Raw genomic sequence first — 15,903 nt, forward strand, 5'->3', positions numbered from 1 at the left:
TTAAAAGCGTTACTAAAACGGCCTTTTTTCATCTCCGTAACATCGCTAAAATTCGCTCCATTCTGTCCACTAAAGACGCTGAGATCATTATCCATGCGTTTGTTACGTCTCGCCTCGACTACTGTAACGTATTATTTTCGGGTCTCCCCATGTCTAGCATTAAAAGATTACAGTTGGTACAAAATGCGGCTGCTAGACTTTTGACAAGAACAAGAAAGTTTGATCACATTACACCTGTACTGGCTCACCTGCACTGGCTTCCTGTGCACTTAAGATGTGACTTTAAGGTTTTACTACTTACGTATAAAATACTACACGGTCTAGCTCCATCTTATCTTGCCGATTGTATTGTACCATATGTCCCGGCAAGAAATCTGCGTTCAAAGGACTCCGGCTTATTAGTGATTCCCAAAGCCCAAAAAAAGTCTGCGGGCTATAGAGCATTTTCCGTTCGGGCTCCAGTACTCTGGAATGCCCTCCCGGTAACAGTTCGCGATGCTACCTCAGTAGAAGCATTTAAGTCTCACCTTAAAACTCATTTGTATACTCTAGCCTTTAAATAGACTCCCTTTTTAGACCAGTTGATCTGCCGTTTCTTTTCTTTTTCTTCTATGTCCCTCTGTGTATCGGCTGGGGACATCTCTGCGCTGCTGGTCCGCTACCCTTGGGATGGTTTCCTGCTGGCTCCGCTGTGAACGGGACTCTTGCTGCTGTGTCTTGGATCCTCTTTGGACTGGACTCTCGCGACTGTGTTGTATCCATTGTGGATTGAACTTTCACAGTATCATGTTAGACCTGCTCGACATCCATTGCTTTCCTCCTCTCTAAGGTTCTCATAGTCATCATTGTCACCAATGTCCCACTGGGTGTGAGTTTTCCTTGCCCTTATGTGGGCCTACCGAGGATGTCGTGGTGGTTTGTGCAGCCCTTTGAGACACTAGTGATTTAGGGCTATATAAGTAAAAAATTGATTGATTGATTGACTGTCTCTTTTCTTTTGGTGATTCTCTCCTAGCTGCAGATGGTTATCCACTCTATCCTGGGGACTCCTAGTTTACCTTTAGGGTGCCTGACCTGAGTTACCTTGCTAGAAACATTCAGTCGGGGCAATCTCAGCCGTCTTAACGTAAAATAGACCTGACACTCTCCTTCAGCAGGGTCCTGACCTCACCAGTCATCCAGGGCTTTTGGTTTGGATAGACCCGGATGCGCTTCTCGGTCATAGCAATAGAATAGAATAGTTTTATTGTCATTATTGCAATGAACAGGTTCAAAGAACAACGAAATTGGAGCAGCTCCTCCTAAGGTGCATATACAATATGGTAATATAAATAGTAAAAAAAAAAAAGATAGAGATGACAGATGTATATGTATATGTATATGTATCCACGCAGATGCATATGAATACATATACACACATACATAAAACATTATTGCACATTGTAGTCCGAAAAAATAGAAAAACATTTAAACATTACACATGAGGACATGATGGACATATTGTGCTCACTCAGGGCCTGTTTAGTGCTACTATGGCTCTTGGGTAAAAGCTATTTTTTAGTCTATTGGTGCTCGCTTTTAGCACCCTGTAGCGTCTGCCTGAGGGTAGCAGTTCCAGGTGGCTGTGCCCGGGGTGGAATGGGTCTTTCAGGATGATCTGTGCTTTCCTGAGACAGCGGGAGCTGTACAGGTCAGCCAGGGGGGAGGAGGGGGCATCCGATTAACTTCTGGGCGGACTTTATGACTCTCTGGAGCGCCGTTCTCTCTGCGGCCGTGCAGCTGCTGAACCACACGCAGATGCAGTAGGTCAGGATGCTCTCAATGGAGCACCGGTAGAAGGACACCAGCAGTTCCTGTGAGAGGTGGTTGTTCCTGAGTATTCTCAGGAAGTGCAGTCTCTGGTGTGCCTTCTTGATGGTAGCCGTGGTGTCGGTGCTCCAGGATAGGTCGTCGGCCAGGTGGACTCCCAGGGAGCGGAAGTCGGAGACCCTTTCCACACAGTCACCACTGATGATCAGGGGCAGGATGTCCGTTTTTTTCCTCCTGAAGTCTATGACCAGCTCCTTGGTCTTGGAGGTGTTCAGGGCCAGGTTGTTGACTTGTTGTGTAGAACTTGATATAGCTCAGCACAGATAAAGTGTAGTCCTCCAGGTCCTGCTGTTCAAAGATGCCCTAGTTTGTTCTTTAAAATCAATCCTGGAGCTGCTGAGAGGCGCCCTCAGGCCAGATTTTAACAGTTTTAGTTGTTGGGGGAGCACTTTTCCTGAGGGGTGTGTATGCTGGGATCAACAACACTGACAGGTGGTCAGACTGGCCCAAGTGTGGTGGTGACTTAGCCCTGGAGCTACTCTTGATATTAGAGTATGCCTTGTCCAAAGTGTTTTTTTCCCCCTAGTTGCACATTTAATGTGTTGGTGGAATTTATGGAGCACAGTCTTCAATTCTGCATGATTAAAGTCCCCAGCAATGATGTGCACCGCCTCAGGGTACGCACTTTGTTGACTGCTAATGGAGTCATGTAACACCCTGAGGGCCGTGCTAGTATGTAAACAGCCGTTAGCATGACAACATTAAGGGATGTCTTGTTTTGGGTTTTTTTGGTCTTATGGTTTTAATTTGAAAAGTAACTCTCCTCTCGTTTCAGGTCACTTGCCCTTCCTTTTGTGTCATCAGTCTGACGTCATCCCTGTTCTCTGATCGTTTCCAGCTGTTCCCTATTACCTTCATGTGTTTATAAGCTCACTCCTTCCTTTGTTCTGTGCCAGATTGTCTCGTTTATTCGTGCTCTCCAGGGTCCATGTCTTTGTCCATGCCTTGCCTTGTCCTTCCTTTGTTCTGTGCGAGATTGTCCCGTTTATTCGTGCTCTCTGGCGTCCATGTCTTTGTCCATGCCTTGCCTTGTCCTTCCTTTGTTCTGTGCCAGATTGTCTCGTTTATTCGTGCTCTCTGGCGTCCATGTCTTTGTCCATGCCTTGCCTTGTCCTTCCTTTGTTCTGTGCCAGATTGTCTCGTTTATTCGTGCTCTCTAGCGTCCATGTCTTTGTCCATGCCTTGCCTTGTCCTTCCTTTGTTCTGTGCCAGATTGTCTCGTGTATTCGTGCTCTCTAGCGTCCATGTCTTTGTCCATGCCTTGCCTTGTCCTTCCTTTGTTCTGTGCCAGATTGTCTCGTTTATTCGTGCTCTCTGGCGTCCATGTCTTTGTCCATGCCTTGTCCTTCCTTTGTTCTGTGCCAGATTGTCTCGTTTATTCGTGCTCTCCAGGGTCCATGTCTTTGTCCATGCCTTGCCTTGTCCTTCCTTTGTTCTGTGCCAGATTGTCTCGTTTATTCGTGCTCTCTGGCGTCCATGTCTTTGTCCATGCCTTGCCTTGTCCTTCCTTTGTTCTGTGCCAGATTGTCTCGTTTATTCGTGCTCTCTAGCGTCCATGTCTTTGTCCATGCCTTGCCTTGTCCTTCCTTTGTTCTGTGCCAGATTGTCTCGTTTATTCGTGCTCTCTGGCGTCCATGTCTTTGTCCATGCCTTGCCTTGTCCTTCCTTTGTTCTGTGCCAGATTGTCTCGTTTATTCGTGCTCTCCAGCGTCCATGTCTTTGGCCATGCCTTGCCTTGTCCTTCCTTTGTTCTGTGCCAGATTGTCTCGTTTATTCGTGCTCTCTAGCGTCCATGTCTTTGGCCATGCCTTGCCTTGTCCTTCCTTTGTTCTGTGCCAGATTGTCTCGTTTATTCGTGCTCTCTGGCGTCCATGTCTTGGTCCATGCCTTGCCTTGTCCTTCCTTTGTTCTGTGCGAGATTGTCTCGTGTATTCGTGCTCTCTAGCGTCCATGTCTTTGTCCATGCCTTGCCTTGTCCTTCCTTTGTTCTGTGCCAGATTGTCTCGTTTATTCGTGCTCTCTAGCGTCCATGTCTTTGTCCATGCCTTGCCTTGTCCTTCCTTTGTTCTGTGCCAGATTGTCTCGTTTATTCGTGCTCTCCAGGGTCCATGTCTTTGTCCATGCCTTGCCTTGTCCTTCCTTTGTTCTGTGCGAGATTGTCCCGTTTATTCGTGCTCTCTGGCGTCCATGTCTTTGTCCATGCCTTGCCTTGTCCTTCCTTTGTTCTGTGCCAGATTGTCTCGTTTATTCGTGCTCTCTGGCGTCCATGTCTTTGTCCATGCCTTGCCTTGTCCTTCCTTTGTTCTGTGCCAGATTGTCTCGTTTATTCGTGCTCTCTAGCGTCCATGTCTTTGTCCATGCCTTGCCTTGTCCTTCCTTTGTTCTGTGCCAGATTGTCTCGTGTATTCGTGCTCTCTAGCGTCCATGTCTTTGTCCATGCCTTGCCTTGTCCTTCCTTTGTTCTGTGCCAGATTGTCTCGTTTATTCGTGCTCTCTGGCGTCCATGTCTTTGTCCATGCCTTGTCCTTCCTTTGTTCTGTGCCAGATTGTCTCGTTTATTCGTGCTCTCCAGGGTCCATGTCTTTGTCCATGCCTTGCCTTGTCCTTCCTTTGTTCTGTGCCAGATTGTCTCGTTTATTCGTGCTCTCTGGCGTCCATGTCTTTGTCCATGCCTTGCCTTGTCCTTCCTTTGTTCTGTGCCAGATTGTCTCGTTTATTCGTGCTCTCTAGCGTCCATGTCTTTGTCCATGCCTTGCCTTGTCCTTCCTTTGTTCTGTGCCAGATTGTCTCGTTTATTCGTGCTCTCTGGCGTCCATGTCTTTGTCCATGCCTTGCCTTGTCCTTCCTTTGTTCTGTGCCAGATTGTCTCGTTTATTCGTGCTCTCCAGCGTCCATGTCTTTGGCCATGCCTTGCCTTGTCCTTCCTTTGTTCTGTGCCAGATTGTCTCGTTTATTCGTGCTCTCTAGCGTCCATGTCTTTGGCCATGCCTTGCCTTGTCCTTCCTTTGTTCTGTGCCAGATTGTCTCGTTTATTCGTGCTCTCTGGCGTCCATGTCTTGGTCCATGCCTTGCCTTGTCCTTCCTTTGTTCTGTGCGAGATTGTCTCGTGTATTCGTGCTCTCTAGCGTCCATGTCTTTGTCCATGCCTTGCCTTGTCCTTCCTTTGTTCTGTGCCAGATTGTCTCGTTTATTCGTGCTCTCTAGCGTCCATGTCTTTGTCCATGCCTTGCCTTGTCCTTCCTTTGTTCTGTGCCAGATTGTCTCGTTTATTCGTGCTCTCTGGCGTCCATGTCTTTGTCCATGCCTTGTCCTTCCTTTGTTCTGTGCCGGATTGTCTCGTTTATTCGTGCTCTCCAGGGTCCATGTCTTTGTCCATGCCTTGCCTTGTCCTTCCTTTGTTCTGTGCCAGATTGTCTCGTTTATTCGTGCTCTCTGGCGTCCATGTCTTTGTCCATGCCTTGCCTTGTCCTTCCTTTGTTCTGTGCCAGATTGTCTCGTTTATTCGTGCTCTCTGGCGTCCATGTCTTTGGCCATGCCTTGCCTTGTCTTGTGCCTATGTCCCTTGATCCTGAACCCCTCTGTGAATATTTTGAGTTTTCCTTTCTTCCTCCTCAGCAGAGTGATTTTTGATTATTTAGTTATTCAGCCGCAGTGGTAAGTTTCAGTTAAAAGTTTTTCATTCATTCCTCAACTTTTTGAGTGACTATTTTTGTTAAATACTTTATTAGATTAGTTAGTGTAGAAATTTTCATTGATGTTGTTTTGGTCCTCCTGTCGGAGCGCTTTTTGTTAAATACTGTTTATAGTTCGTCTTTACTTTTGTGTTTTCCTCCGTTCGGAGTGATTTTCGGTTGTTCCTTCTTTTTCTGGAACCTTTTCGCCGAGTAGTTTATTTTGGTGATTATAGATAATGTTTTTTCTTGACTTGGGAGGTAAGAGGAAATCGTCAAAATAAAAGCCTGTCTAAAGTCCCAACTCTGCATCTGAGTCCAAATCCTTTTATCAAAGCATGACAACATTAAACTCCCGTGGAAGGTAGATGGGTCTGCATTTCACAGTAACGTACTCCAAATCTGATGAGCAGAGACTGGTAACAGTCTTGGTGTTGGTGCACCAGCTGTTGTTGACGTAAATGCATAGCCCCCCTCCTCTGCTCTTACCGGAGACTTTGCTTCTGTCATGGCGAGCTCGATATCCGTGTCCGGGATGAGCAGAATGCAGCTGTCCCCGACCATCTTATTTGTCGCAGTGTGCAGCTTCAGCTCGTCCAGCTTGTTGCTAAATGAGCATCTTGTCGTGTCTTCCTAGCGACGTCTTTGGGTTTAAAACTAATTCGACCAACTTCTTGGTGTATGGCCGCAACCTTCGCCGATACAAGCGTGAGGCATGATTTATAACCGAGAACAAACTTTTACCAACTCAGAGGCGATGCAGCAGCAGCTCAGTAGCTAGTCCACCTCTCTGCAAACGAGGAGCCGTTTGACTAAAAGTAGTTCCTCGAAGTTAGCTCTTACAATTACAATGCTGCTAATACTTGGTTAATATACAGGTCACTACAAGTAAATGGAGTAATGTTGGTGATTTTAAAGGAGCTTTAAAGGCACAATAGAGGACTACCATTAGCTGCCTTGTACTAGCAGTTTTTAACTATTTAGCATACATATTGGATGACATCTAGATGTTGTGCTTACTTGGACTGTGATGAAGCTGTGAGGACTGAGGTGGTTTGTCTTCACGCTCTTCAGTCTTCACAGAGACAACAGTCAGTGGAAACTTGCTGAGATCCGCCTCCTCCTGCCCTGGAAGAAACTCTTCCTCCTGAGTAACCCAGAGATCCTCCTCTTCCTCTTTAATGTGGGGGGGCTGTGGATCCTCCTGCTGCTGAAGGGGACGTTCTTCTTGACCAGCGTTCATCTGTTGGACGTCCGCAAGACAACACAAACAAACTTCAGCTCAGATGTGTCAAATATTTTTTAGTCTATCAAATATAATATTTTCCAAGTGGACTGACAGCACTTTGTGGTGATGTTCTTCTACACATGGAATAATCATCAGTTATTGATTATTATTAATTTTGTAATTGATCTTGTTTTCTGCATTTACATTAATTATTGATAAAAAGTAACAACTTATAGAAAACCTCCTGTTGGGATTTTAATACCGTCATGACTGCATGAAGTCAGTCTGCACGTATAAAAGTTTTATTTTGCTGCATAGGGGTGTAACGGTACACGAAAATTTCGGTTTGGTACGTACCTCGGTTTAGAGGTCAGGGTTCGGTTCATTTTCGGTACAGTAAGAAAACAACAAAATATACATTTTTTGGTTATTTATTTACCAAATTTGTAAACAACGGCTTTATCCTTTTAACATTGGGAACACTATAATAATTCGGCCTTCTTTAATCCACATTAAATGCCTCAAGTTGTTGCTTTGATTAAATCAAATGACAAAACCTTTCTTCTACATAAAAAAAGTGCAACATTTAACAGTTTCAAGTCAACTCATCATGCTTAATTTATTACAGCATTTGGGAAGCCTGTAGTTGACTTTTATTATGTAAATGTTATATTTGTATCAACATGTGATAGCAGGGACCCTGCCATTCAAAACTAGGCCGCTACATTACTAATGATTCATGTAACTAAGGCTGAAAAAATAGAAATAAAGCAACACAATTGAGTTCAATGAAATAACAAGACAGGGCTTTGCTGCCCCTAACACACACACACACACACACACACACACACACACACACACACACACACACACACACACACCGCAAAATGAGTTAACGTTACGCTAAAAGCTAATTTCAAGTACACTCATCATGCTTAATTTATTACAGCATTTGGGAAGCCTGTAGTTGACTTTTATTATGTAAATGTTGTATTTGTATCAACATGTGATAGCAGGGACCCTGCTATTCAAAACTAGGCTGCTACATTACTAATGATTCATGTAACTATAGCTGAAAAAATAGTAATATAGCAACACAATTGAGTTCAATGAAATAACATACAGGGCTTTGCTGCCCCTAACACACACACACACACACACACACACACACACACACACACACACACACACACACACACACACACACACACACACACACACACACACACACACACACACACACACACCGCAAAATGAGTTAACGTTACGCTAAAAGCTAATTTCAAGTACACTCATCATGCTTAATTTATTACAGCATTTGGGAAGCCTGTAGTTGACTTTTATTATGTAAATGTTGTATTTGTATCAACATGTGATAGCAGGGACCCTGCGTTACGCTAAAAGCTAATTGGCCTTCACCTTAAGCCAGAACTGCGAGCGAGCTGAGCTGCAGTTTAAGTTTCTAGAACAGGGGTAGGGAACCTATGGCTCGCGAGCCAGATCTGGCTCTCAGATAAATCTGAGCTGACGCTGCTTATAAATAAAATAAATAATAAATGGGTTGTACTTGTATAGCGCTTTTCTACCTTCAAGGTACTCAAAGCGCTTTGACACTACTTCCACATTTACCCATTCACACACACATTCACACACTGATGGAGGGAGCTGCCATGCAAGGCGCTAACCAGCACCCATCAGGAGCAAGGGTGAAGTGTCTTGCTCAGGACACAACGGATGTGACGAGATTGGTACTAGGTGGGGATTGAACCAGGGACCCTCAGGTTGCGCACAGCCACTCTCCCCACTGCGCCACGCCGATAAGTAATGAATAATTCCACTTGTAATGAAAAATAACGTTCAAAAATATAAAACATTCTCATGCATTTTTGTGTTCAAGAAGTTGCCTTAATGGTAAGAAGGAAGTTATTTATTATTGGTTAGTGTGGGGCTTGCCCTCCTGAGGGTTCTTCAGACCACCAAGCACTGACATGAGAGCCTGTTTCAGGGTTACAATATTGTTTTATTTTCCAGTAAGTCTCTCAGTTGCTTTCCAGCATTTGTATTTTTCTCTTCCGTTCTCGCTCGCACTCCGGCTCCAGCCGCGACCCCTTCTCTCCTCCTAGCTGCTGCTTATAAACAGAGCGACAAGTGATTAGATATCAAGGCCCAGCTGGGCCATCTACGCACCTGTCGCCGATTTCGAGGCCGGTCCTGGCAACACCCTGTCTCGCTGCAGGCCCGCGGGCCGCGCCCCCTCCACATTTAGCGTTTTTAGAAAGAATAAGAGACATGAAATGTTGGTCTTACTTAAAAATGCACGCGTTTAGTTGTGTTCAGTGTTAAGAAAAATATTATATGGCTCTTACGGAAATACATTTTCAAATATTTGGCTTCTTGGCTCTCTCAGCCAAAAAGATTACCGACCCCTGTTCTAGAAGGTCAACGGGCTCATAGTGATGTTTGTAATAGTTGTGACTCGGAAGTGTTTTTTTATTATTTGGGGAGAAACCGCTGCTCCCCAGCTAAACGAACATCTGCTCAATGCTGAAGCATTGACTACATCACACTGAATACACCCTGCTGATTGGCTTTGTATGTAACCAATCAGATGGTTGTGTGGGCGGGACAATGCTTGCTGCTCAGACAGAGGCAGAAAGCAGAGCAGCTTGTGAAGACTTATTCTTACAAACTCGTTCGGTATGCCCGCGTGCCGAACCAAAACCCTTGTACCGAAACGGTTCCAATACAAATACGCGTACAGTTACACCCCTAATGCTGCAGCATCAAGTGACGCCAACTGGCTCCTCCCACTACCAACCTACCAGCCAACCTTGACGTGCACCTCCAAAATAGTCCCACTTCACGTCAACGGTGACCAGGACTGCAGAGCTGTGGTCGGTTGGCTTTACTTTGACGCGCAATATCCTCTCCTCGTTCTTCCTTCTGCCAAAGCAACATTTTTAACCCAAAAGAAAACAATCAGAAGTGCAGCGAAGCACGTGTGTGATAGTATGTTGGTTGAACCTCACTCACACCTTAAGAAATGTGCTGGCGTGAGAATATATATACACTATATTGCCGAAAAGTATTTGGCCAACCATCCAAATGATGAGAATCAGGTGTTCTAATCACTTATAAAATCAAGCACTTATACAAACATTTTGTGAAAGAATGGGCCGCTTTCAGTGATTTCCAGCGTGGAACTGTCATAGGATGCCACCTGTGCAACAAATCCAGTTGTGAAATACCCTCGCTCCTAAATATTCCAAAGTCGACTTTATTATAAGAAAAGTGAAGATTTTGGGAACAACAGCAACCCAGCCACCAAGTGGTGGGCCACGTAAACGGACAGAGAGGAGTCAGCGGATGCTGAAGTGCATAGTGCAAAGACTTTCTGCAGTCTTAGAGCTCCAAACTTCAGGTGACCTTCCAGTTAGCCCACGTACAGTAGGCAGAGAGCTTCATGGAATGGCTTTCCATGGCCGTGCAGCTCCATCTAAGCCATAAATCACCAAGTCTGATGCAAATCGTGGGATGCAGTGGTGTAAAGCACGTCGCCACTGGACTCTAGAGCAGTGGAGACGCCTTCTCTGGACTGAGGAGTCACGCTTTTTCCATCTGGCTATTTGATGGACCAGTCTGGGTTTGGAGGTTGCCAGGAGAACGGCACATTTCGGACTGAACAAGTGGGAAATTTGGTGGAGGAGGAATTATGGTGTAGGGTTGGTTTTCCAGGAGTTGGGCTTGGCCCCTTTGTTCCAGTGAAAGGAACTTTGAATGCTCCGGGATACAAAAACATTTTGGACGATTCCATGGGATGGCACTTCAAGTTCATATGTGAGTAAAGGCAGGTGGCCAAATACTTTTTGTGTGATCAGTTTTACAGTACAGGTTATACATAAACAATCATACACATTTACACACAAAAGAAAAGAAAAAGAATGACCGAAAAAGGAATAGGCTGAAGCCAAAGCTTATATTTGCCTACACTAAACCTTCACTGATAATTAGATTGTCCTTTACAATTATAAAAGCTTTTTAAAAAAATCTACTACTCTGCTAGCATGTCAGCAGACTGGGGTAGATCCTGCTGAAATCCTATGTATCGAATGAATACAGAATCGTTTTGAATCGCAAAAATATCGTTTTTGAATCGAGAATCACGTTGAATCGAAAAAAATTGATACATAATCGAATCGCAACCCCAAGAATCGATATTGAATCGAATCGTGGGACACCCAAAGATTTGCAGCCCTAATATATATATATATATACATATATATATATATACATATATATATATATACATATATATATATATATATATATACATATATATATATATATATATATATATATGTCCAGAGTCGGGACCCGGGACCGCTCGTTTGGGGACATCTCTGCGTTACTGACCTGTCGCCGCTCGGGATGGTGAAGTGAATTATATTTTATATAGCGCTTTTCTCTAGTGACTCAAAGTGCTTTACATAGTGAAACCCAATATCTAAGTTACATTTAAACCAGTGTGGGTGGCACTGGGAGCAGGTGGGTAAAGTGTCTTGCCCAAGGACACAACGGCAGTGACTAGGATGGCGGGAGTGGGAATCGAACCTGCAACCCCCAAGTTGCTGGCACGGCCACTCTACCAACCGAGCTATACCGCCCTATATGGTCTCACTATTATGTTAGAAACTGGCTGGGCTGGGAACGCCTCGGGATCCCCTGGGAAGAGCTGGACGAAGCGGCTGGGGAAAGGAAAGGCTGGGCTTCCCTACTTAGGCTGCTGCCCCCGCGACCCGACCCCAGATAAGCCACAGAATACGGATGGATGGATGGATGTGTAACACACCTTGATGTTTCTTTGAAACAGCGTCCAGTAGTTGATGTTGTCGCTCCTTCTCCTCTTTTGTTGGACAAAGTTCCTCCTCTTACTCTGCTGTCGTTTTTTTTTTTCTTAACATCACAAATATTTCTTCAACGGCAGCAGTTAGTCGCTGATTCAGCAACACTCACATCATTTGTAATGTAGACATGTTCACACAATAAAAACACTTTACACTTACATTGGATCTCTGCTTTGATGTGTCGATCACTTCCGCCTCTCTTTGTTAGCAGCTAACAAGCTAAGCTAACCAGCAGGCTAGGCTAGCACGTATAAGTGCACTCAGACTAATGTATCCGCATACAAACAATTAATAACGACGTTTACTCTGTTAAACGACACACATGTGCACATGTACGTTGTAATTAAGACCTAGAAACCATAATAACCGAAACAACGTATTCTCCGCCAGACGCCATCTTGTTTTGTTCTTCCTCCTGTGTGACGTCATCGAAGTGTTCTCCACCGCGGAACAAATGTTGGCCAAACACGTGTTTCACTGGGACAATAGTGAGTGGTGCACACTTCCTTCGCCCGGCCACAGAACACCAAAAAGAGTTGCTGGTGTAACAATAGGAAGAATATATTCCACTCCTCTCTTGTACACGCGGCTTATGAGGTAATATACATTATATATTTTCATATTATTTATCTTATTTACCTGATATGTTGTTCCAAGCTAACGTGCTAGCGTTAGCCCGCTAGCAGGCCTTTGTAGCAAATGCGAGCGTTTTTTTTGAGGAGTGTATTTTATATGTTCTCTATGAGAATTATATTGACTTATTTAATACTTTAACTGTTTTTTTGTTGTATATTACAGTCAGGCTTAACATAATTCCCTGCGATGAGGTGGCGACTTGTCCAGGGTGTACCCTGCCTTCCGCTCGATTGTAGCTGAGATAGGCGCCAGCGCCCCCCGCGACCCCATAAGGGAGAAAGCGGTAGAAAATGGATGGATGGATGGGCTTAACATAATTAAACATTTGTTACTAGAAAGGAACGAACGTCTCGTAATTTAAGTCTGGAATAAGTCACATGGTATAATAATAATAATACATTTTATTTGGTATAGCGCTTTTCAGTGTACTCAAAGACGCTTTACAGGATAAAAAAATATATGTTATTATTGTAATGACAGTGTAATATAATGTATTATTGCAGTGGTCTGCTTTGTGTTGGTGTCAACTTTATTAGCAATAAATACAAATCAATCAATCAATGTTCATTTATATAGCCCTAAATCACAAATGTGTCAAAGGACTGTACAAACCACTACGACTACAACATCCTCGGAAGAACCCACATAAGGGCAAGGAGAATTCACATCCAGTGGGACGCCAGTGACAATGCTGACTATGAGAAACCTTGGAGAGGACCTCAAATGTGGGCAACACCCCCCCCTCTAGGGGACCGAAAGCAATGGATGTCGAGCGGGTCTAACATGATACTGTGAAAGTTCAATCCATAGTGGCTCCAACACAGCCGCAAGAGTTCAGTTCAAAGCGGATCCAAGACAGCAGCGAGAGTCCCGTCCACAGGGAACCATCCCAAGCGGAGTCGGATCAGCAGCGTAGAGATGTCCCCAACCCATATACAGGCGAGCGGTCCATCCTGGGTCCCGACTCTGGACAGCCAGTACTTCATCCATGGTCATCGGACCGGACCCCCTCCACAAGGGAGGAGAGGAAGAAAAGAAGCGGCAGATCAACTGGTCTAAAAAGGAGGTCTATTTAAAGGCTAGAGTATACAGATGAGTTTCAAGGTGAGACTTAAATGCTTCTACTGAGGTAGCATCTCAAACTGTTACCGGGAGGGCATTCCAGAGTACTGGAGCCCGAACGGAAAATGTTCTATAGCCTGCAGACTTTTTTTGGGCTTTAGGAATCACTAATAAGCCGGAGTTTTTTGAACGCAAATGATGTTTGCACGCACGTCTATTACCTTGATAACATCCATACATCCATTTTTCTACCGCTTGTCCCTATTTGGGATTGCAGTGGGGTGCTGGAGCCTATCTCAGCTGCATTCCGGCGGACATATCATGGAATATAAATCAACTGATGTTTGTTATTACGAATACACTATTTGCACACTTGTAAGCGATTAATGCTTATTCAGTCAGACTAAAATAAATATTTAATGAAATTAATGTTAAATATTAAAAATGAGTTTAATATACACAAATTGAACATGCATCAATATTTTGTTTGTAGTCAAAGCATGAGGTACCCAAATATTCTAATATATATATATATATATATATATATATATATATACAAACCCTGTTTCCATATGAGTTGGAAAATTGTGTTAGATGTAAATATAAACGGAATACAATGATTTGCATTCAACCCATATTCAGTTGAATGCACTACAAAGACAAGATATTTGAGGTTCAAACACATAAACTTTATTTTTGTTTGGCAAATAATAATTAACTTAAAATTTCATGGCTGCAACACGTGCCAAAGTAGTTGGGAAAGGGCATGTTCACCACTGTGTTACATCACCTTTTCTTTAAACATCACTAAATAAACGTTTGGGAACTGAGGAAACTAATTGTTGAAACTTTGAAAGTGGAATTCTTTCCCATTCTTGTTTTATGTAGAGCTTCAGTCGTTCAACAGTCCGGGGTCTCCGCTGTCGTATTTTAAGCTTCACACATTTTCCATGGGAGACAGGTCTGGACTGCAGGCGGACCAGGAAAGTACCCGCACTCTTTTTTTTTACAAAGCCGCACTGTTGTAACACATGGCTTGGCATTGTTTTGCTGAAATAAGCAGGGGTGTCCATGATAAAGTTGCTTGGATGACAACATATGTTGCTCCAAAACCTGTATGTACCTTTCAGCATTAATGGTGCCTTCACAGATGTGTAAGTTACCCATGCCCTGGGCACTAATGCACCCCCATACCATCACACATGCTGGTTTTCGAACTTTGCGTTTATAACAATCCGGATGGTTATTTTCCTCTTTGTTCTGGAGGACACCGCGTCCACAGTTTCCAAGTATAATTTGAAATGTGGACTCGTCAGTCCATCCATCCATTTTCTACCGCTTATTCCCTTTTGGGCTCACGGGGGGCGCTGGGGCCTATCTCAGCTACAATCGGGCGGAAGGCGGCGTACACCCTGGACAAGTCGCCACCTCATCGCAGGGCCAACACAGATAGACAGACAACATTCACACTCACATTCACACACTAGGGACCATTTAGTGTTGCCAATCAACCTATCCCCAGGTGCATGTCTTTGGAAGTGGGAGGAAGCCGGAGTACCCGGAGGGAACCCACGCATTCACGGGGAGAACATGCAAACTCCACACAGAAAGATCCCGGGCCTGGATTTGAACCCAGGACTGCAGGAACTTTGTATTGTGAGGCAGACGCACTAACCCCTCTGCCACCATGAAGCCACGACTCGTCAGACCACGGAACATTTTTCCACTTTGTATCAGTCCATTTTAAATGAGCTCGGGCCCAGCGAAGCCGGTGTTGTTGATAAATGGGTTTGGCTTTGCATAGTAGAGTTTTAACTTGCACTTACAGACGTAGCGACCAACTGTAGTTACCGACAGTGGTTTTCTGAAGTGTTCCTGAGCCCATGTGGTGATATCCTTTACATACCGATGTCGGTTTTTGATGCAGTACCGCCTGAGGGTTCAAAGGTCCGTAATATCATCGCTTACGTGCAGTGATTTCTCCAGATTCTCTGAACCTTTTGATGATTTTACGGACCGTCGATGGTAAAATCCCTAAATTCCTTGCAATAGCTCGTTGAGAAATGTTCTAAAACTGTTCGACAATTTGCTAACAAAGTGGTGACCCTCACCCCATCCTTGTTTGTGAATTACTTAGCATTTCGTGGAATCTGCTTTTATACCCAATCATGGCACCCAACCGTTTTCCAATTAGCCTGCACACCTGTGGGACGTTCCAAATAAGTGTTTGATGAGTATTTTTCAACTTTATCAGTATTTATTGCCACCTTTCCCAACTTCTTTGTCACGTGTTGCTGGCATCAAATTCTAAAGTTAGTGATTATTTGCAAGAAAAAAAAAAAGTTTATGAGTTTGAACATCAAATATGTTGTCTTTGTAGCATATTCAACTGAATATGGGTTGAAAAGGATTTGCAAATCATTGTATTCTGTTTATATTTACATCTAACACAATTTCCCAACTCATATGGAAACGGGGTTTGTACATTTCTTAAGGTGTGAGTGAGGTTCAACCAACATACTATCACACGGCC

At 44.1% G+C, this 15,903-nt stretch overlaps 2 protein-coding genes across 14 annotated transcripts in view; one reads left to right on the top strand and one right to left on the bottom strand.

Moving 5' to 3' along the window:
- LOC133542440 (zinc finger protein 180-like) overlaps positions 1-15,903 on the bottom strand; it is a 190,007-nt gene that overhangs the window by 102,373 nt on the left and 71,731 nt on the right. Inside the window, exons 1-4 of one of the 7 annotated variants that reach the window (XM_061886554.1) lie at positions 11,832-12,106; positions 11,618-11,721; positions 9,628-9,711; positions 6,561-6,783 (exon numbers count right to left, since the gene is read on the bottom strand). The exons of 2 other annotated variants lie outside the window; for them this stretch is intronic. In XM_061886554.1, the coding sequence (XP_061742538.1) occupies positions 6,561-6,783 (223 nt within the window). In that variant the 5' untranslated portion in view covers positions 9,628-9,711; positions 11,618-11,721; positions 11,832-12,106. Of the gene's footprint in view, positions 1-6,560; positions 6,784-9,590; positions 9,712-11,617; positions 11,722-11,831; positions 12,107-15,903 lie in introns of those variants that run through there. 4 more of the 7 variants (XM_061886551.1, XM_061886553.1, XM_061886556.1 and 1 more) reach the window with 4 other exon arrangements.
- Positions 1-15,903, top strand: part of LOC133542451 (gastrula zinc finger protein XlCGF8.2DB-like) — a 201,677-nt gene that overhangs the window by 26,571 nt on the left and 159,203 nt on the right. For 5 of the 7 annotated variants that reach the window (XR_009804161.1, XM_061886591.1, XM_061886594.1 and 2 more), the window contains exon 1: positions 12,127-12,269. The exons of the other annotated variants lie outside the window; for them this stretch is intronic. The gene's annotated coding sequence lies outside the window, so the exon portion shown is untranslated. Of the gene's footprint in view, positions 1-12,126; positions 12,270-15,903 lie in introns of those variants that run through there. 7 annotated transcript variants of the gene reach the window in all.

This window comes from Nerophis ophidion, linkage group LG24, assembly GCF_033978795.1.
Source record: "Nerophis ophidion isolate RoL-2023_Sa linkage group LG24, RoL_Noph_v1.0, whole genome shotgun sequence".
Lineage (NCBI taxonomy): Eukaryota > Metazoa > Chordata > Actinopteri > Syngnathiformes > Syngnathidae > Nerophis > Nerophis ophidion.